The sequence below is a fragment of the Prunus persica genome, chromosome G4 (genome assembly GCF_000346465.2).
Source record: "Prunus persica cultivar Lovell chromosome G4, Prunus_persica_NCBIv2, whole genome shotgun sequence".
NCBI lineage: Eukaryota > Viridiplantae > Streptophyta > Magnoliopsida > Rosales > Rosaceae > Prunus > Prunus persica.
The window spans coordinates 16,013,820-16,037,369 of NC_034012.1; the positions used below are offsets into that span (position 1 = coordinate 16,013,820).

General features: G+C 36.9%; 2 protein-coding genes across 3 annotated transcripts; one reads left to right on the top strand and one right to left on the bottom strand.

Annotated features, from left to right (window-relative positions):
* On the top strand, window positions 6,064-7,375 carry LOC18781428 (nuclear transcription factor Y subunit B-3). Its single transcript, XM_007212023.2, has one exon. The coding sequence runs from the start codon at window positions 6,496-6,498 to the stop codon at window positions 7,093-7,095; it is 600 nt and encodes a 199-aa protein (XP_007212085.1). The 5' UTR covers window positions 6,064-6,495; the 3' UTR covers window positions 7,096-7,375.
* LOC18781000 (uncharacterized PE-PGRS family protein PE_PGRS54) lies at window positions 15,363-20,770 on the bottom strand. 2 transcript variants are annotated; one of them, XM_007213562.2, is made up of 3 exons: window positions 20,584-20,770; window positions 18,040-20,463; window positions 15,363-15,938 (listed from the first exon to the last, which is right to left on the bottom strand). In XM_007213562.2, the coding sequence occupies exon 2, from the start codon at window positions 20,415-20,417 to the stop codon at window positions 18,264-18,266; it is 2,154 nt and encodes a 717-aa protein (XP_007213624.1). In that variant the 5' UTR covers window positions 20,418-20,463; window positions 20,584-20,770; the 3' UTR covers window positions 15,363-15,938; window positions 18,040-18,263. The 2 variants fall into 2 exon arrangements, with proteins under 2 accessions (XP_007213624.1, XP_020417272.1); XM_020561683.1 differs by having other exon boundaries at window positions 15,363-15,966.

The window sequence follows — 23,550 nt, forward strand, 5'->3', positions numbered from 1 at the left end:
ATTCTTCGGCGATAACGTTTGATGGCAAAAAGTTTTGGGTGTGGTTTTATCACTGCCACGTGGCGTTACTAATTCACATGTCATGTCAAAATTTCTCATTTAGTAGTTGTAGAGAATATGTAATATATAGTAGAAGAAAGCATCTTAAGCCTTATGATTTTGGGTTTGCATCCACTCGTACATTTGACGGATTCTTTTTGTTCTTTGGCACAAAAGTAAGTTTGTTTTTTTTTCTTTCTTTCTTGCATTTCTTTTTCCTCTCTTGGGCTAACTGAGGCCCCTCTCCTGCTCCCTTTTTCCCCTATTAGGGACAGAAAGCTGAGCCTTCTATTCTATTTCCCCCCTTTAGGTGGCATCTTGAGGCCATATGAACATGCGTGTGAATAATTCAGAACCAAGGCTGCAACTAAATCGGGAACCGTTGCTTTACCCCATTATTTGCCTATTCTTTTTAATCACAATCAGTCTCAATGATTCTTGAGTTGACTAATTTTTTGCAAGGATGATTTCGTTATCAAATCGTAAGTTCAAATAGTGTATTTTTTATTTTGCAATTTTCCCAGACTTTCCATTCCATCTTATATAGGTTGGATATTCCCCCAGTTTTTTGTACTTGGCTTCTAGTTTGACGATGAAAATTTTGGCACTGATTTTATTGGTTGCTAAAGAGAAAATGTGTTGCTGGGAAAAAAGAAAAAAAAAAAAAAGGAAAAGAAGAACAAATGTATTGTAAATTTAGTAGTGATATATCGTCGAGCAGAAGACAAATTGCTCCACTTGTGAAGTGGAGCACTTCAACGTCCCATCAGAAAATAAACAAAGCATACAAGATAAGTAGTGGATGGCACATGATTTACTTACTAGTCGGGTTTAGACCACCGACTAATAATATTTTAAAGGCAATTTCAACATTAATTATTGTGTTAAGGACATGTATCTATTTGTTTGCATAATTATCTATATTTTGTGGGTGTGCTCCCTACCCTGCACTACTCTATACTTGAATTCGAATTCTCATATTTTTAATTTAGATTAGATTAAAATAGAATATCGCTTGTATAAAAAAAATTGTCTAAACTTTGAATTTCACTGTATCATGTGAAAAAACAAAACTGTTAGTCAACGGGGTCTAGCCCCCAGTGAAAAAGATTTTAATTTACAAATTAATGATCTCAGATTCGAATTCCAATGATACATTGAGGATGTGTATGAAAACCATCTTCCCTAATATAACTTGCATCGCAAAATATAAAAAAGACTCTTACTATATGGATTTAACTTGTCGACTAACGAGCACAAGATGAGACACATCAATTTATTATAAAAAATAGATTACCGATCAATTTGTCACTAAAAGAGTCATATATCATGCGCATGCCTCAATTTCTAAGGATGTTTTAGTTATTCACTAAGTAGGTTTAACTAAGATTATTTTCAACCTAAAGATGTGTTAACAAGTCCTTATCTAAAACTTATGTAGACATGATCGGTAGTTTTAGTATTTGGTAATCATATATGTTAATCCAACTAGTGTCGCCGGTCATCATACTCAAGACATGTTGACTTTCAATTGTATCACAAAGTAAACAAGTTACAAAGGGACTGACATGTTTTACTTTGATAATCCTCTTTCTTCTTGTGACCATTTGATCACGATGATCTGTTTGGGGTTTTCGAGCGTCTTGTAACAATTTGGTTTTGTTTTTATTAATATCAAACAAAATGGAAACTCTACAATACTCTCGTGATCCGTTTGGATGAAGGAAAATAACTCGGAATTTAACTAAAAGCCGGGAATTCAAGAGGAGAAATTGACAATTCCATTGTTTGGCAACTTAAGCACGGAATTTATTAAATGACATGCCGAAAAAATCATGAAAATTGGGGCATCAAATTCCTGAGTTTAATTTTCACCAAAATAGGCATCATTTCACAATTTTCATAGTGCAATTTACAAAATTCTATTGTTTAAAAAATTCGACATACATAAATCCAAACACTGAAATTTTTAATTGCCAGAAATTGAAATGATGGAAATCTAAATTGCGTCATTTTAGAATTCTATGTAATTTTCAATTTCTTCATCCAAATAGAGGGTCAGTGTCAAATAAGTAAAAACAAAATTTGACAAAAAATATTGAGATCAAAACAATGGCAGCCCAAACACAAAGCATATTGTATAATGAAGGGTGGGTGGTTGTAATGAAGATTTTTAATGTGAAGGTTTTGGTACCATCTTTAGTTGCCTCCACAGTAAGTCACTGTGGTGACCAACACCCCCACCAGAATTGAGGTTGATGCTTTGCCCAGTAAAACACAAATCAAACAGTATTTTATTGACAAAATGTATTTAACTTTAAAACATTTGATTATTTTGTCCCTCTAAAAACACTTTGGGACCATAAACTAATGTTTATTCTAAATTTTCATCAGTGTCATGATTGAAAGAGACGATTTCTGAAGAAATTATAATAAAGTAGAGCTTCTTAGACTTAGAGGTGTCAAATGGGGATATGCTCTGTGAAGCTGGAAGTCATTGAAGCAATAAGATAAAATAATAAACCATGTTATGAACTTTATGACAAAAACAAAAGCAATAAGTCATGTTTAATAAAATAAGTGTTTGTTAATCACATTCTTTTAGTTAAATTAAATAATCTCTTGTTACATATTAACAATTTAAAAATAGTATTTTTGTTCGGCAGAAACTCAATGTGTTGTATGTTAAAGGAAGAAATGAAGGTAATATGAATGATTTTTTATTTTTGGAATTAAAGGGGATAAATTATAAAGTGTTATTATATCATTTTGTGAGATCTAGATAGGACAAATTTTCTTTATGAGTAAGTCATCTTTTATCTTAAATCTAGTGAAATTCTATTCAGTTCAATCTTAAACACCAAACGAGTTTAATATATATACTTTTATTAAAAGAAAAAAGATTATAGTGTTTGGAAATGAACTTTTCTACAAAATATCATCAAATTTCGCTGTGATATGACTCATATCCACACTCTAACAAACACTCATATTTTTTTAGTATTCTTTGTCATATTCAAACTATTGCCGCAAACATGACTTTTTATGGAAATAAAAACTTTCCAAAAAAAGTGAATCTATTGGCTCCTCACTCCACTCTCCCCTACTTTGCCACTGCTAGAAAAGTGCAAATAACACGTGTATAGATATTGTTTGCTCCCCTCTATAGAAAATTGTTATTTTAAAAAAAAAATAATAACAATAAAAGAGAAATGAGAAATACATTAAAACGTAAAGATAAAATTGTAACAATGGTCTCTCAAATAAGACCCCACTTTACTTTTCGTCCTTCAACCCACAAAATTGTTATAATCTTTTGTCAATTCCATTAAATTTTCTGTCAAAATTAAGGGCAAGTAAGACTTTTATCTAGTCACCACCTCATTCTACCCAAACCCAAAACAACTCTCTCTCTCTCTCTCTCTCTCTCTCTCCAATGATCCTTTTGGGTTTTGTTTAGATTGTTCAATTGATTGAGAGGAAGACCAATCGATGAAAAAGGTTGGGATGAGGAGGGGGTTGATGAACAGAGGGAGGAAGAAAATGAGAGAAGGAGAGAGTGAGTCGAGGTCGGAGTGGGTTGTGGGTGAGGTTGGGTCGGCGGTGGATCTATGAAGGGTGGCTGGAGGAAAGAGAGGTGGTTGTTGGGGGCTGGGCTAGCTTATTAAGAACTCATCATATGAAAAGACAAATATAGCCCTATTTTTCACGGAAAAGTTAATGGAGCTGATGGAAAGCACGAGTTTTGAAAGTCGAGGCATAGTTGAAGCACCATTATAACAATTTTTGGAGATAAACGACTAAAAGTAAAGTAAAGTCTTACTTAGAGGATCATTGCTACATTTTTGTCAAACATTAGCGATTCATATTGGGCAACACCTTATCACATTGAGGGTAAACAGCTTGGGCAAAAAAGCAAGGTGTTGCCCAAACGTAACTTCATTTTTTGTAACTTAATTATTGTAAAGTTTCTTGTTTAACTAACGTAAAAGTATTAAACACAGAATTTAACATTTATCTTTTTGGAGACCTCAAATTCATAAAATTAGAAGTGGTGGTCGGTAAATGCGTTAATAGTGGTGGTGGTGGTAACAGTGCCATCATTTGTGATGTTGATGGGTGGGCTGCTAGTGGTAGGGCGACAAGGTTGGGGTGGGGTGGGGGTGGTGATGGTGACAAAGGCTGAAGAGCTCGTGACTGCAGTGGCGATGGTGGTATAGGGTGGTGGTAGCGACGAAGGTGATATGAGTGGTGGTTGCGGTGCAAATGGTGGTGAAGGTGGTGTTAGCAGTAATGACAGTGCGAGCGAGAAGGTTATGGTAGTAGAGGTGGTGGGGATTGTACTGATGGTGATGGCCATGGCAAATGTTGGTGACAATGATAGTGCACGTTGATGGCAGTGACATCCATGGCAAATGTTGGTAGTAGAAGTTGCGTTGATGGCGGCATACATGGTAGTTTTCTTTTCTTAAAACTCACACTAGCTTGAAATTTAAAAAGATACCTAGTTTATTAAATTTAACATTGGACTTTTATGACTCCAATTCCCATATTTTCTTGACGAAATTTCTAATTTTGTTTGTTTGTTTATGAATCAAGATAAGGGAATTGGTGCATGTGAATTAGAAATTCTAACTTTTATCCAAATTGCAAGTGTCATCATGCATTTGTATGAGGAAATTTAAAAGTTCTGAGAGCATCTCCAAAGAAGATGTCAAATACTAAACATTAAATTTGAATCTGAAGGCTTATATGGCAATTTGACATATAATAGAGTTTTACATTTCAAATTAAAATATTATTTTATTACATTAGTGTTGATTTGTTTATTAAACAAGCCAAAAATAACAGCATAATGGAGAAATGTTATTCTACGCGTGATTTAACATTTTGGTTTGAGTGAGTCTATGCTATTTTTTTTTCTTCTACATGCTAAAAATGTCACGTTGAATTTTACATCTCGCTTAGAGATGTTCTAAAGAGTTCCAATTGATGGAAATTAATGTTAAAAAAATGTGTATGTATAGTTTCTTATTTAGCTACTCTAGAAGTATAACAGATTTAAACAAAGAATTTAACATTTATATTTGTTCAGTGGTATCAATGATGACGGTGGAGTAGTGGTGGGGGTGGTGATGGTGGCAGTGTCAATGATCGTGGTGGAATGGTGTTGAGGATGGATAGTGGCGAAATCACAAAGGTGCAAGGAGGTCCCTCGTAAGAAAATCCTTTAGAGATGTCGAAATCTGTTCCCCTGCTAGTACCTACTATGTGTTTGCTGCCTAGTTTTTGCTTCAAAAGATGTGCAATGACTCTGTCTATGTGTTCTCGTCCAATTTATGTACTTCATTTCTAAAGTGGAAAACGTAATAACAAAATTGAATATACGAAATACTATATATGCACATAAGTTGAATGCGTTGGAGTGTTTCAGTGATTTAGTTTGAACTTTTAGCTTTTTAAATATTGCTCGTTTTCTAAAAAAAATTATGGCTCTTGAGGGTCGGGGTGGGCAGTCATGACGGCATAGACGGTAGGAGTGGTGGAGGTGATGACTATGATGGTGGTAGAGATGTCGACGGGCAAGATAGTGATCGGGGTGGTATATGGCATGATTTACAATCCTGTATGGCTGCACAATTTAACAAACCTCATAAAATATGAACAAATATGTATATAATATAAGATACTGAACTAAAGCGTTGTAGGGAAAAAAACATAATTATCGGTGAGAAAATGAAATATAATAGAATAGAGGTAAGTTTGCTTGCGCCCACAAAAAGTTGAATATCTTTTGAAAAAGGAAATCCAGGTCAGACCAACCACGTGCCGGATACCAAACCCGCGGTCCAGATCATCCACCTCAACCAATCCAACGGCTGTAATTCCGTCGGTGCAAACTCAACTCTTATCGGCAAATAACGGTCCACATTCATCCACGTGACCATAAGATAGGCGTTATTAACGCCATGATCCAACGGACCCAACTCATTCGCTCCCAAACCAACCTCTCTCTCTCTCTCTCTCTCTCTCTCTCTCCCTCCCTCCCTCCCTCATCCTAATTCCTCATAATTCAGCCAAAATTCAAACCCTTCCATTTTAAATTTTCATAATTTTCGGAATCTCATACTCTTCTTCTTCCTCTGTCTCTCTTCTCACTGAATTTCAATTTCCATTTTTTCCCTTAATTTCCAGGAATTCAAATTCTCAACAAAACAAAAAAAGTCCAAAATCCAAATACTCACTCATTTCTTGCAAACTTGGAAGCTTCATTTTGCAATTCCTGGAAATTTCAGCTCGATTTGCAACTTCAAATTCTGGATTTTTTGATCGACGGCTTCAGCATGTGAAGTCAATTTCTGAATTTTTCTACCATAATTAGTAAAGGAAGTTTTTTGTTTTTTGTTTTAATTTTAAAATTTGAATAAAAAAGAGAAGAAAAGAAGAGCTTCTTCAATGGCGGACTCCGACAACGACTCGGGCGGAGCGCACACGAAATCAAACAGCGAGCTCTCGCCTCGGGAACAGGACCGGCTGCTGCCGATTGCGAACGTGAGCCGGATCATGAAGAAGGCGCTGCCGGCGAACGCGAAGATCTCCAAGGACGCGAAGGAGACGGTGCAGGAGTGCGTGTCGGAGTTCATAAGCTTCATCACCGGCGAGGCCTCGGACAAGTGCCAGAGGGAGAAGCGGAAGACGATCAACGGCGATGATTTGCTCTGGGCGATGACGACGTTAGGGTTCGAGGAGTACGTGGAGCCTCTCAAGGTTTATCTGCAGAGGTTCAGAGAGATGGAGGGGGAGAAGAGCAGCGTGGCAGCGCGTGACAAGGACGCGAGTGGAGGTGGCGGGAATGGTGGGGTTGGGTACGAGAGTGGTGGTGGGAGTGGAGGAGCTGGGGTATATTGGCAGCAGCAACAGCAGCAGCAGCAGCATCAGCATCAGCATCAGCATCAGGGACACGTGTACGGCGGGAGCGGGTTTCATCAGATGGGTGTGAGTGGAGTTGGGTTGGGGAAGGGTGGGCCCGGATCTAACATGGGTAGACCCAGATAATTATAGTGGACTCTCTGCTCTCTGTGGCTATTTGCTTTGGGTCCCCTTTTATAAATTATAATTTGATTTCTAATTAAAGTCTTTCTTAATTGAGGACAGTGTCTGTGTAGAACTCCTAGTTGTTACTTACTAGTGCTTTTGCAGAAGTGTTTTATTTTTATTTATTACTAAAATAGTTTGTAATTTGGGATTATATAGAGAGAATAGAATTTGAGTAGATTGTGGTATAAATATTGTGATTTGAGTCAATCATATCAGTAGAGGAATTTTCTTTGGTTATACTCACTTTTCCCTGTTACCTTTTTATTTTTATTTTTAATCAATATAGAGAGATGAATTCAAACTGAGATATCCTCCGGCACTGAAAAGAAAAATACCACTGGAGCTCGTGAGTATGGCATTTTGCTCTCTTATTGGCAAAAATGATGATTTTGTTGACCATAAAATCAATGAGAAGTCTAGCAAGCCATCATAGCCCCACTAATTGTATTGGATTTGACACTAGGTTCAAGCTTATTCTGCCCTCTTTCTTTGGATAAGGGTGAGAGGGTGGAATTGGATGGCTAAGCGGTCAACTATCATTTCAACTTCGACTAAAGTAGGAGGCTTGTTTTAGACACATACAAACAAACAAACAAATTACTATGAGCTTGTAAAACTAGCCAACCAAACGAATGAATCTAGATTGCCAATAGTGAAAAAATACCTTAATTTGCATATTATTGGTTTCAAATTCAGATTTTCATGGCACCTTGGCAGTGAGTGTGAGAATTCCCCCTTCTCCTTCTTAACTTTAGTAAAAAAAAAAAAAAAAAGGTAATAAAATATTCTCCCCACATAACTTCATCAAGAAGGTACTTATGTGCATCGCCGAATTATACTCACACTGACTTGAAATCTTGGAATCTAAGGCGTGTCCATGTTATAAAAAATGCTATATCTATCACTCAACTAGCTAAGGCTTTTATTATTGTTGGCTGCTTCAAAATTAAATTTAAAACATTACAATAATAATAAAATCTCATAAACTTTTCTGCCCCTTTTTGCAACATAATATCTATAATATTATCAAAATGTTATTAATTGACAAAAACCAATACACCCATTAAAGATAAAGTTTGTTAAACCGAAAACCAAAACTGAATCCATAGTAAATATTTCAAAATAACCCAAAGAGTAAAAATAAAATGTTCCAATGACATTGAAGTTATTTTGATAGTAAGTAAAATATTAAAATATTAAAGTTGTAGATATAACATGATGTCGTAAGGCTAACGGCTAAAAGAAACCAAAAGCAAAATAAATCAATTTTTGATTCCATAACTGATAGGATATTTATACCAGGTAGTAGTAACGTTCACCTATAATAATAAATATAAATTAGTTTGTATGTTTTTTATTTTCAAACATTAACAGTAATTGCCCAAACGTTAGCAACAAATTATAAAAATATAAATGTACCAACAATATTTAAAGCAATTAATATTGTATAGACAACATGAAAGCTTTAAACTGCATCTATCCAAAACAAATCGTAATTTTCATTTTGAAAATCCAATACAAATGCAAAAGTTTCAGTCAAAGAGTTAAAAGGTATTAAAGATAGTAATACGGGAAAAAAACAGCTTTAACATACAAATGCTTTAGATTGTTATAAAAATTATAGTTTTCCTTTTCCATAAAGCCAAATACAAAAACTTTATATTATAAATAACATATAAACAAATTAGAAAGCTTTTAAGGTACAATGAAACTAAAGAAAAATAAATTTATAGGCAAGTAAAAGCAAAATAAATTATAAGTAAGAAGGTGAGCTTGGTACAGTGAAACACATCAAATACGCTGTCCTAAAGCCTTTGTAGCCTCCCTACGTGCAGGTACTGACGGTTTACAAGACTCCAAGATACGACTTCTTGTACACAAACTCAAGATCCGCTATGAGCACGTTCATAGACGGATATGAGTATCCAAGTCACAGAATCATTGCCCAAAGTAATAATATAAGTAGAGAATGTATAAAAAGTAGAAGAGGAGAGAATCAGATTGTGGTGGTGACTGTGGTATGTGACATTCTAATGGTGTATTGTGGTTTTTTTTCAAATGTGAAGGACGATTGGCCTTTTATAGGCATCTAAAATATGTAACCTTCACCACATTAAACTAGAAAATTAAGACATTCAATAGAAATAAAACCTGAAAATTTAATATTTATAACCCCCACAATAGATAAAATAAAACAACCAAAATAATTAAATAAATCAAAACGGTTAAATTTTTAAAACCTTTTTAAAATTCCAACAATCCATTCATATTTGGCTCTCGGAGGGTCATTGTCTTTTGGTGATTGTACCTTTCGCATAAGGACCCATGATAGATAGTTGTTTCCATATATGTCCAAAGTAACAAATTTCAGCTTTGCTAAGTTAGCCATCTTCAAAAGAAAATGAGATGTATCATGATTTGCAATAATATGTTTGCACAGATTCGAGATTTGGTATATTAAGCCATTTCTTAATAGGAACTTTGGGTCCTTTAATTGTTTGAGGAACTTTAGGCCCCCATTGTACATGTATGTTAACAGATGATTTCTTTCACAATAATAAAGTAAAGTAAAGTAAAGTAACAAAATTAAATGACATATGAATAAAATATTATATATCGAATTTACCACATCACACATTGGTATTTACATATGCTTAATTGCATCATCCAAGTTGTGTAATTGTGACTTTTATATATCTAGTATATAATAAACTATTAAAATAAATAAACAGAAAGGTTAGTAGCATAAAAGAAATCATATGTTTTAGCAAGGGTCAGTGGTTAGTAATAATTATTACTAAGGGTCAACCTTTAATAATGGTTATTACTAAAGGAATCCCACTAGTAAGAATTATTGACAAATAAATATATATTACTATTAGGAGGGCGGTATAATTAGCACTTTCCCAGTATATAAGTTATTATATTATGGGCAATATAACCGCGCGTAACAAGATTGGCTTTAAAATCACACCACCATTTTTATTATAATAATATATGTTACAATGTGATGGACCATGGAACTACACCACCATAAAATAGTAGGATGATGGATAATACCGAGCCATTCTAAATTATAATATAAAAAAATAAATTAAACAAACATGAATGAAACAACATAAAAATTATGAGGATACAAAAAAGAACGTATGTATGTCGTCATAATAGTAAAGTGAGAGCAGACATATGACGGAAAGGAGATAGAGAAATAACCATATAGTTTTAACTGCAAAAATTTAGAGATAAAGAAGGTGTTGAGGCCCAAAAAATTCACGATTCGGCCCAAATATATTCCCGGCCTAATGCGATACCTTAACGAGAAGAAACTCGATTTGGGCATGCGAAACACATGCCACGCCAAGTAAATAAGCAACACTCCATGCTACAAGCTTAAGTGGGCCCAAGCCAGGGGAATGCCTGGGGCTTGCTGAGTGGGTTGTGATATGGATGGTTATGAGTTTTCATGAAGTTCATTGATGGCCGAGAAATGAAAGTTTTGGCTTGCTTGGAAGCCTCGAAACTCAAGCCCATTTCTTGAGCCCAAATATGTGGGTAAGCAGAGAGAAAATAGCCCATTACCTTAGAAAAGATAGCCCATCACTTTGGGAAGTTGGCCCATCCCTTTAGTAAACTAGCCCATCATCTTAGAAAGGTCCAAGCAACTAAGGAAAATATCTGCAGCTTCCAGCACTTAACAGGAGATAAGACCACAACCAAAGCTAAAGTCCACTCACATCTGCAGGCTGCTAGGAATCTCCAGCACATGGCCAAAGACAAATCCCAACACAAGCCATCCAAAAAAACTAAAGGATACTTGAGCAAAATACCCTTTAAACCAGTGTACATACCCATTTCTTTCCACCCATCAGATCTAGCCATAGAAGAGGGGACAAAAGAAGGAAGAAAGATGGCTAAAAATAGGAGTTTTCCACTAAAGTGGCTGCAGGAAGAGCATTGAGCTCCCAAAAATCCCTGATTTTGTGCAAATGGGCAGAGTGGATTTCACCAAAATAGGATGATTGAAGGGATGATGGGAGAAAGGGAGGGAAAGACTTGGCCAAATTGGATAGAAACCATTATGGTTTCTTAGAAAAGAGTAGCTTCCAGCACCTATAAAAAGATGCATTTCCTACCCATCATCTCAACCCACATCTAGAGAGCAAGCTTCATCTCTCATATCTGAAACTCTGCAATTTCGTGCTCTATTCATCCATCTTCTCCCATTTTCTCTTATGGCAAGCCATTCCAGATTTTGACATAGCTTTTGTCAGGCTGTTGGGAAATTACCTAAAACACCCAATACTTCACCACTAGCCACAATCACAACCCGAGAGCAAGCTTCCTCTCTTACTTCCAAAACCCAGCAATTCCGTGCTCAGTTCATCTTCCTCTTCCTTAGTTTTCCCTCTTGGCCTCTGTCAAGCTGCCGGAAAAACACCCATTGCCCTCATCTCTCTCCCCCCCTCTCTCCTCAACGAATCCTCTTAGAATCCCTTCCCCCATGCCTTAAAAACTCTGTTTCTCATAGGAAATCGCAGCCATTTCTCTCTCTCTCATGCTAAACTCATGAATGCTCAGCTCCCATACCAGAAGCTTTTCATGCCAAGCCAAGAATTTATCTGTAAGCTGTTGTTATTTTTGTTGGTGAAAGTAACCAAGGTGTTTCCTAAGGCCCTACTGTCCTTTCGAAGCATTCTTGGGGCTTGATCTTTGAACTCAGGCACAGGGGATAATTTCATCAGTTCGCTCCTTACGGCAGCCCAGCCCATTTGTAGCTGCCGGAAGAAAAAAGCCCTTACAGAAGGGAGACTATCATGCTGATAACGTGGAGTTTTTTTAATCAAAAATAGCCAAAATTTACCCCCCATTTTCAAAAATGTCAGTTTGTATAAAATCTTTCAAACATAGCCAAAAACTCACCTAAATAGACACAAATGCCCTTAAAAATTAAAACCCACATAAACTTAAAAAAGAAAAACCTACTACACAAAGTTTGGAATCGCACACGCGTTTGTAACCTTGGTTGAACTACTAGTGAGTGATGTTCTTCTTTTTCTTTCTGTATATTTTGTGCTTATTCGTGCGGTTGCTTCTTTCTTTTAATGGTTTCTTTGTTTCTTTGGCTTGGTAGGAACAAGAAATTGAAATATTCATAAGTTTAGGTGTATTTTGATGGTATAGCGTGAGTTCTGGGTTTCTTGCAGAGGGCGTGGGAGGAATATCTTGGTTTCTTTTATGGGAATTTGAAGCAATTCTAACATTCCCTAATTTAACTTACCGATCCGTAATCCCAGGTTCGCTTTTCTTTCTCTCTCTCCTTCTAACTTTGTTTTAATTCTAGGGATTTCTGTTGGCCAAAATTGTGTTTTGGGGGGGGTGGCCAAATTGTGTTTATATTTGGTATTTTGACAAATTGTGGTATTTGCCAGCTCTTTGCAACATCGCCACTTAACTTCAACATTCGACATCTCATGATCTCATCTCATCTCTCTCCATGTGTCAAATATCACACCAGTTGCCCTTCACCCTTGTTCTGGCCTCATTAGTCTTTTTAAAGGCTTTTGTTATATATTTGAACATTTTGCTTCTTGGCAACCATTTTCAAAGAGAATTTATAGAAAATATATTATTAAGCAATTTCATTTCATGCATAGAAATTAAGGAAATATATTTTTATCAAACATGTTATATTGTCCAACTACTTTCTACTTTCTACTCTATGGCCAAATTGTGTTTATATTTGGTATTCTAACAAAAAAATATATACAAATCATATATACATTTGCTATTATGATATATAGGGTCTGAACATTGTTTTGATCTTGATCAACTACCATGTGCATATGCTTGTACTGCATGTAGGCATCGACAAATTTCGTGTTACCCAATGTGTTCACAATATTATACTACAAACTTATTGGTCATTGTGTATGCAGAACCTATTTGGTCAGTTAGGGATTAGATAGATTGGGTGGTACCTAATGACGTACGAGATAGAATTGTTCTACCACCAATTACACCAAAAAGGTATGGCAGGCGCAAGGAAAAGAGAATCCCATAATGCAGAGAAGAACCATCACCTCGTAAGCGTTCAAGATGTGGTTCAATTGGCCATTATCGACAAACTTGCAAGAATCCTATTGCACTTCATCCTACCTCATAGATAAGGTGTAATATTTTACTATTTAAATTTATGAATTAGAATGAACAATGGATGAATATTTAATTTTATAATTTTCTTAAATTTTTTGATGTAAACTTTTGAAGATGGGAAAGTAAAATAGCGGCCATGGCTTTCTCATAGTCGATTCCCCTTTGCTGAAAGTAAAATAGCTGGTCTTCACCAATTTTGTAGGTACTGGGTTCATGTTCAATACGAACTGAGGGATTCTTCACCTGTTAAACACATGAGATGAATTCATTAAGGAATTAAAAAAAATATATATATCCACGACAATTTCACATTCTATGGGCACTAACTGGATGAAGACCAACAACTTTGGTCAGGAATTTAGTAATTGAGATGAAACCAATGCAAAAACAGCCAATTGGCCAACGTGGGACTGGACTCAATGAGAGAGGATGAAACTTTTTTAGTTTATGTAGATTTTAATTTTTAAGGGCATTTGTGTTTATTTAGGTGAGTTTTGGCTATATTTGAAAGATTTTATAAAAACTGACATTTTTAAAAGTAAGGGGGTAAATTTTAGCTATTTTTATTTATTTATAAAAACTCGATAAGGTGTTATAAAATAAACAAAATATGAGAATACCTCTAAATATTAGAGTGAGATTGTATTTCTCTTTTATAGTATTACATTGATAGAACTTTCTCACTCAAATCTTTCTAAAACTTTCTAACTTTTTGATTTCCCTCTCACTTTTCTCTTCTGATTGGTAAGTTTTCCTTTCTTACGGAGACCTCCTTTTATAAGCGGAGATATTACAACCACATTTGCTACACCAATTCCGTAGGATATACACAAAGTCTTCACATTCATTTACTTTTTTCTTTTCATTGCTTACTTGTGGGCTCCACATTATTTACAACAAAAAAGAAATTATTGTTTGACTTTGAATTTAAACCGTGTATTATAAATGTCAGTGAGTGAGCAATAACAAAGAAGTGAGTTCATAACCTTTGCTTTGTTATATACAACATCAAGCATTCGGATCCTCTGTTTGCATTTTGTCTGTTACTATCTGCTGGACCTTTGTTATTTTATTCTTCGACTTTTTTTAATCCAATGACTTCGATTTTTTTTTTCTTTCTATTTTTATTTATTTAATTTTTTTTAAAAATTCAATGACTAAATTGTGCAATGCACCAGTGCATATCTTTGACTAGGTCCTACTCATTACTTTTGAGTAGGGGTAAAAGTCCTACTCATTACTTTTGAGTGAGATTGATATTTCGTGTGTAGGGGTAAAATTCGAATGTGGGAGTTATAGTTCTACTAACTAAGCAAAAATCGAACTATTGCCGAAGTTATAGTGACAACCATATTTTTATTTGGGTAAATTACTCAAATGGTCCTTAAGTTTATACTCGATTTATATTTTGGTATCTCAATTTAATTATTTGTTTAAATGGTCCATCAACTCTATATTATTCGCTCTATTGGTCATATCGTTATATTTTGTCAATATTTCCGTTAAATATGAGGGCAAATTGGTTATTATCTACCCTAAAATTAGGTTAAATCTAACAGAAAATTATACAATAGGACAATTGGAGCGAATAATATAAAGTTGATGGACCATTTAAACGAATAATTTAGTTGAGAAACCAAAATATAAATAAAGCATAAATTTGAGGACCATTTGAGTAATTTACTCTTTTTATTTCGACCAAAAAAAATAGGACAACAATATTTTTATTTTTCCATTTCAAGGGAGGAGAAAGGTAAGAGTTGAACTATTGCTGGAGATACGAAAGAAGATTGTTAGCGTAACCATGAAACCCCACCCATAGCCTACCGGTTTAAGTAAGAATGATGATCATATGGTTATGTTACAGCTTACAACTTACAAGTGAAGGTGGTAGAATTCCCAGATATTACAATTATCATGTCTGTAAGCATGCGAAATGATATTTGCAAGAAAATCCCACCATAAGCAGAAGAAGAGCATTCAGAATAACAATTTAGCAGAGCCAACAACTAAGCTCTCGGGACTTGTGAAAGAGAGAAATAAGATGAACTTTGAAGAGAAGGGAGAGGCCATTATGAAAATGAATCCATTCAACAAAGAATTCACTATGTACAAGATATCATACACCAGCTCTTCCCTATGTACATGATAAGCTACTATACAATTTCTGGGTCTAAATAATTGCTTTAAAAGAATGGTTAATTTTCTACATCCTCACAAAAATTTGGCACAATCAGCATGGCGGGAAAGATGATACAACTACCCAAAACAAAACAAAAGAAGAAATGGGGGAAAGATGATACAACTAGCCAATCAGAACAAGGCACATTAGCAACATCCTCTGCTAAATCCTATTACAACAGTCAAATATCAGGTTCCAGAACAATCTACCACATTCCAGACTTCAGCAATTTCAAGCCATAACATGATCCACAAATCTATTTTGATCAAGTGCTATAATTAACTCAAACATAAAGGCAAAAGAAAGCTAAAACCAAAAGCAAGAGTTCGGCTTCTAAATCCAGCTAGATAAAGGGAAACGCCATGCATCGTCTCTTCAATGTAGAAGTTGGAGGTCCTCTTCATCTCCAAAGCAACTCTGGGTTGTACTTCACAGCTTCAATTCTCACGATAGAGTGTCCTTCAAACTATTAGACAGTGAAACAGGTGACAGATCTACAATAAGCATAAGCATCAGGAAACAATAAAATACTCTACGACATCACTACACAGCAGTATATTTAAGTTATAAAGGGTTAAATGATAAAAAGAAGAATGCAGTATAGGGTAACACACACAGACACAGACACAGACACAGACACACACACGAAAGTCAGTAAAAAGCAACCACGTCCTCAAAATCCAAGGATGGATCCTACACAGTTGGATCATAGTAGCAAGAAGAACTACTAGGTTCTATTCTATGTATTGGTCGACCATAGATATGAAGGACAGGTTTTCACCATAATTTACAAGTAGGGAAATCGATAGAAGGTAATTAGGGTTTCAGCTTTGCAAAGACTAGTCTGTTAATCCAAATCAAGTTGCTTCTACTCTAATTGTCCTCCTGAGAAGACATTTGAACCGGTCAACCATTTCACAGCAACAAACTGCACTGACAATATAAATGGCAGGTTTCCAAATCTCCAAGACTGGGTAAGATGACTGCTGGAGCCGTCTAGAATACCTTAAGGGAACATTGCACTTTCTGAAGGAAAAGCAATATAGAATAGCACAGCAACCCTAGGCAAGGCCAACCAAGTTTTCTCTTGTTACTAAAAACTATTTTAAAGCAATAGAACACTGTCCATGTAAGTTTCCAGGTCATTGTTTTATTTTCAATTTAGATCACTGACATATCCAAATAAGTTTAGCAGCCTTCAATTTTGGAAAGTCATCGAGGGGAGGAGGGCAGTTAATCAATGAAGCACATAGCCATCCCTGATTCTAAGACACATATGTACCATACTTCAGTGCTCAAAGTTGAAACAACAATTTACCAAACCAAGACTTTCTTTTAATTTTAATTCTTTCTTTTTATGAGTCAAAGTCATCAGTGATTACCCATCTCTTCAACTCATACTATAATATATATATATATATTATATTAAGAGAAACGATATATTAAAAAGGTGGATAAGGCATCCACAGCCCAACAGAACAACGAAGAACAAAAAAGAAAACACCAAGAAACACAAGAGAGAAAAAGAAAAAAGAAACAATAAAAAAGGAGGACCAAATTCTCATTTCACCGCTGCCACCAAATCCAACAAAATAACGGCAGGAGAATAATCCAAAAAATCAGATACTATAATATATTTTGAATACGGCAGGATCATTAACATGAAAACTAGATATACTGAAAAATAAAGGAAAATTGCAATTCAAAATCATAACTTTTATAATGTTAAAGTTATAAAGTTTATTTTTTATAAAAACTAGATTAGATATAAACCATGGACACCTATATATTTAAGGTACTGTTCTCTAGCAAGACAAAGCCTTTAATTAAGTGGAACCACGTTTGAATGCATAGTCCTGAGTGATAGTCTTAACACAGGCGATACCAAATTGTACATATACAAATTCACACATTTTCAATTGTGGTCATCGTCACTTATCACATTGACTTCACAGTGTGTGGATGACATCGTGGAAAACTGCACATCACTTATCACATTGACTTCACAGTGAGGTCAACACAATAAGGAATTGAGGGGTCATCAAGCATCTGTTCCATACAAGTGTATATGTACACACTAGTGGTAAGGGTAGTAGGTGTAAAGAGGAAAAGGATTCGAAAAAGCACACAAATTCATGTTACAATATGTCATGAATGCTTGAAAACTTGGTGTAGAGCTGTATCATTTAGACTCTAACATACACGAATTGTAATACATCAAGTTCAGCCCAAATGACAAACATAGCATAAAAATTGAAATCAACACTTAAAATCCCTGGTAACCAAAACTATCATACCACAGATCTACAAAAAAGGCAAAGTTAAAAAACTGATCAACAACAGTAAGAGGTATGGAGAGGTCAGAACAAGGGCATGAAAACCTCCCAAAACAAATAAACTTAGAACCAATAACTGTACAAACAATGCACAAGAACATAACCAGTATACAAGAGTGGTGATGTATGATAAAAGCATAAAACAAGTATGGCATATCCCAGACAGACAAACGAACATTTATCAAACTTAAAAGCACAGATGAAAATTAAACTGAATTTTAATAGGCTTACCTTTTTCCACATGAGAATTGAACTCTGCTCCTGCAAGACAGAAGCAATCAAAAAATCTAGGCAATGACATGAGAGCAGCCATTGGATGAATCAAGGACCCAAAAACAACATTTGAAAGAGAGTCCACATAAGCATGGCGAACCAAAAGCCACCAAAAGTTTCTTTTACTCTATTCCATTTCTTTCTCAATGGAAAGTCATCAAAAGCAAGAAGCTGCAGAGCAGTTACTCGGACGTAAGCCGCCGTCTCTTCCCATAATCAGCATCCCTTGATCTTGACCGACGGTTATCCTCTTGAGATACACGTGCCTTACTGTGAGTCCTCGATGACCTTCCCCGTTCCCATTCATCCTCATGTTCCGGTTCACGGTCTCTGTACTTATGATGATCAGTATATTTGTCTCGGTCTTCCCTGTACCTATCACGGTCCCGTTCTCGTTCCCGATCTCTATCACGATCACGATCTCGAGAACGTTCTCGGCCCCTATCACGCTCTCTGTCCCGTTCTCGACTAGCATCACCATCATCACGATACCTTCTTTCTGACCAGTCATGGTCATGAGCCACATCTTTCTCTCTAGGCACATCTCTGTCATATCCCTGATCTCTATCATCCCGATACCTTCTATCAGAAGATCCAGACCAGTCCCTCTCCGAACCTCTATCTTTCTCCTTTGTGGCATTTGGCCACCCACCTCCTCTATCATGACTAACCTCACCATATTGATGGTCAGAAGCAGCTTCTTCACCATAACTAGACTCCCCAGCTCTCCCACCACCATGCTCTTCACCAGCCCATCCACCCATATTAGGATCAGACCACATTCCCATATTAGGCCCATCAACACCTGATGTTGGCATCATTCCCATTCCATTCATGGGCATCCCTCTGCCGAAAAATGCAGGATTCACATGAGGGGCTACTCCAGGCAGCCCAACACCCCCCACAGGTGGGAATGAAGACAAAATTCCAGAGAAAGGAGGCGTGGGAGCACCAGGAAAGCCTCCATAACTCCCCATTCTCCCCATTGGTGCACCAAAAGCTGGATCAAAACCCTGACCCATCATTTGCTGAGGGTGCAACAAAGGAGGGGTTGCACCAATACCTTGCCCAAACCCATTTCCACCATTCCCCATTATACCTCTGCCACCCATCCCACCACCTCTATTCCTCATTTGACCAACCGGTCCTCTATTTCCCATACCCTGAGCATTACCCCTCCCCCAATTACCTCTCCCGTAACCTCTATTGTTATCTCCACCTTGATAATTTCCCCCAGTTGCAATGTTACTCCCACCAGTTTTATTCCCAGCATCATTAGGGCCCCTCCTCCCACCAGTTTGAGGTACTGCAGTTTGGGTTACCTGCTGGTTCCTATTTACTTGAGCCTCCCCCATTCTCTTAACACTATATGGTGATGCGAAAGCAACAACACATGGCCGCCCATTAAACACATGCCCATGCATCCCTTCCTTGCAGGCTGTAGCAGCAACAGGATCAAAAAACTCAACCTGGCAGTATCCTTTTGACTTCCCACTTGCTTTCTCATCAAAAAACTTCACTTCCTTCACTGGTCCATACTTACATAACTCTGCCTCCAGCTCTGCATCTGTAGTCCACCAATGCAAATCCCCCACAAATAATATCGTCCCACCTCCACCACCCCCACCACCACCAAATCCTCCTCCCGGACCGCTATTCCCACCAATCCCATTAACATTCCCACCTCCAACACCACCAGCTTGCCTCAACATGCCCTCATTTCCCACATTCCCAACAACAGCAGCAGCAGCAGCATGTAATTGTTGCTGTTGCTGTTGCTGTTGAGGCTGTGGTTGATGTTGTTGTTGCAATTGTGGCGGCGGCTGCTGAGCAACAATCCCTTGAACCCCAGCACCACTATTATTCCCACTTTGCTGCTCAAACTCATTCAATTTGCCTGATGCTTGCCCTAATTCAACCCTAATCCCACCTCCTCCCCCAATGGGCCCCAAACCAACACTCCCTTTCACACCCACCTCGTTCCCTCTAAACCCTAGATTCTGGTTATTATTATTGTTATTATACCCAGAACCCCTAACCCCTCCGTCACCTCCTCCAGTACCCTCACCGCTACCGCCCCCAACACCCGGTATGGGAACACCGCGAGGTTCCGGAGCCGCAACCTCCGGCGACTCAATCTTTTTCTCCTCCACCACTTCATTTCTAAACCCTAATTCCTCGTTCTTTCTCATAGACTGATAAAACCCCTCGCCGACATTGACATCGTTGTAAAGGTCCTCATAATCATCGTCCTCTTCGGCCAAAAAACCGTCGTCGGCCACGGCCGAGATCGCCTCGTTACGGTGGAACTGATCGGCTCCGTCACCTTCATCCATTCTTCTCCGTTTTCTTCTCGGTCTTTGAAGGCCTAGGGTTTTCTATCTATCGTTCGAGTGAGCAGTGAAAGTGTGTTTAGAAATCGAAAGGAAGCATTTTTATGATGCCAATGAAAGGAAAGACTGAAAAGAAAATGAAAGAAAAGATTGGGGTTGGAGATCTTACCAGGCAAAAGAGTCCAGTGTGTTGTTGAAAGTTCGAGAAAGAAAACCCTAATCTGGGATTTCTGGAAACTTATGAGAGAGAGACCAGACAGGTGAATTTTCTGGTAAATCTATCTTAATTCCAAAGTGCATTCCATGTCTCGCTAACTTGCGCCGTTGTGCGTAATGCTCAAGGATCTTTAAAAAAATAAATTAAAAAAGAAAAGAAATAACTTGCGTAATGCTTACTGTGGCTTTGTAAGGCTTGGTTACGGTCTCGGTTTCGATACTCATGATTTAACCAAATTTCCATTTGAGTTAGTTAGCTTTGATTATTATTTCCATGCCAAATTTCTAGTTCTTTTTATTCTTTCTAAATCCCAAATTAGTGGGTTGAAACACTAATCTCCACTACAGTTTTTTATATATTTCTATTTTAACTTAAATCTAGCTTAATGAAAACCTAATAATATTGTAGTGGTAGGTTACAATTATAATAATATATGAGTTTTGGTACTCACCCCACGTGCGGTTCAATTTTTTGTGTTTTCAGATCTGCGATTCCATTTTCGTTTCCGTCGTATTAGAGGCTACTTTCCACTGTGGTTTCCAGTTCTTGTTCTTAATCAATTGTTGCTATTTCTACTTTGGGTGCACCTTCTTTGATTATGAAGGAAGGATCGTCAGGGATTTTCTTTAAAATCACTGTTTAACGAAACAAGTTCGAGTTGAGATTATTGTGCCCCTGAGTGCAACATGGATGATCAACCCAATCCCTTTCTGATGGAGCATTCAATGTCTGAATCTGAACAAGGTCTTGCGCCGAATTCAACTTTTGGAGTTGAAAGTTTTCATGACAAATTGATGAACAAGGTCAATTTGGGAAAAACGTGGGAATTGATATATGTTCTCTTGATGCTGATTACGATGATTTAAATGATGCTGAAGATGTTCAAATTTCTCATGAAGAATGTGGGTCAAGTATTCAATTCTCTGATCGGGCTATGGATTGTTTATGTAAGCCTTGGAGAATGCTCTTATTGTTATATTGTTAGGTAAATCTCATACCTATAATTATCTCCATGCTAGATTACAACATCAATGGAGTTTGAAAGGGGTGTGGAAGTTGGTAGATCTAGTTAATGATTACTAAATGGTGAAATTTGATATTGAAGAGGATCTAAACTGTGTATTGACTGGTGGTCCTTGGATTATCGTAGGACAATATTTGGCAATACAGAAATAGCGACTTGGTTTTTGCTCAACCACTGCTCATATTACTTGTATGGCAGCGTGGCTCAGGGTCTCGGCTATTCAACATGAGTGCTTTGATGTTTGATCTTTGAAGCGAATTGGTAGCTTGCTGGACAAATTGTTAAAAATTGATTTGCTGACCACTGCACATAATTGTGGTAAGTTTGCTAGGTAGTGTGTTGAGTTAGATTTAACTAAACCTCTAGAGGTTTTGTACAAATCAATCAAAATTGGTACAACATTGAGTATGAAGGTTTGCCTGATATTTGCTACCATTGTGGAAGATACGGGCATAAACGAGAAAATTGTGAGTTGAGAGTTAAGGTGCCTACTGATGTGAACATAGAGAGTAGGCTTCGTCAATAGGCCGGGAGGGACAAGCCTAGCCTAAATTTAACGGGCTTGGGTTGAGTTGAGCTGGGCTTAAAATAATAAAAGAGAATTAGCGGGTTGAGTTAGGCTGGACTTTATTCAATATTTTAGAACTCGAGCCCGGTCCATGGGCCGGGCCTAAATGGGCTTTGATGAGCCGGGCCTAAAAAGCCCAACTGGGGCAGGCCAAATGGGCTTAATTAAAAAAAAAAAAAAAGGAACATAGATGAAAATTGAAATTCATTCCATTCTTGTTAAAGTCTGAAATGTTACAACAAACCACAAATCTTCTTTTCAACTCCCAAGCTGTGCAAAATCAAATTAGATTTACAGTGGTTGCCAAAATGATAACTTCGTCAATTCACTCATAATCTCATCAAAAGGATAACTTCAATTAAATGGCTACCAAACCATCAAAGCATGATAATAAAAGTCCCAAGTTTGATACCGATATTATAATAAAAATCTAAGGCTTGCAAAATAAAAGGTAGTCCTATTACATAACATTTCTACATTCAAATTCAATGGTCTCATTTTTTGATTCACTACTAATGTCAACTTCATTGTCTGCCATCCAATCTGGTCTTGATGCCTTAATGTTCATTAATTCTTCAGCCCGGTTGCTCATCTTCTGCAGCATCTTGCTTTCTTGAATCTGCCAAGGCCCAATTTTATTTGGACTCAAACTGGCCCTCTTCTCGGATACAACTCTACTACCTGCACTAAAGCATGATTCCAATGCTACAGTAGAAACTAGAATAGTTAGCAAATCACGAGCCATAAGGGAAACAATAGGATATAGTGATTGATTGCTTTTTCACTAACCTAGAAGATTAAATTGATTATCATAAACAACCTCTATTGTTGGTAAATTAAGATAAAATTGTAACTCATAAGTGTTGGTGGAGGAAGAAGAAGAAGAAGAAGTGGAAGATAGCTTAGCCCTTATCAAGCTTTGCATAGAACTTCTCATAAGAGGGATAGATATAGAACCAAGAGTTTGGCTCAAGATGCTAGAAGTTACAATGACATTTTGACATAGGGATGGCAACAGGTCAAATCGAGGGTGGGTATGCCATTCCCATCCCCATCCCCGTTAAGGATTTTTTCCCCATCCCTGCATTCATAGCCGCAATATTCTAACCGGCAATTCTCCATTCTCGCCTTCATTAAGGAACGGGTCCGCCCTACCCGCCCCATTACTGAAGAAAAACCAATAAAAAAATTACTTTTTTGAAAGAGAAAAAGACACTATAAGCGCAAACATATGTATCAATTCAATTGTTATTAACAAAAAATCTAGACTATGTAAAAAAATTAATACATATCAAAATGTCCAAGACATATTTGTAACACCCCGACT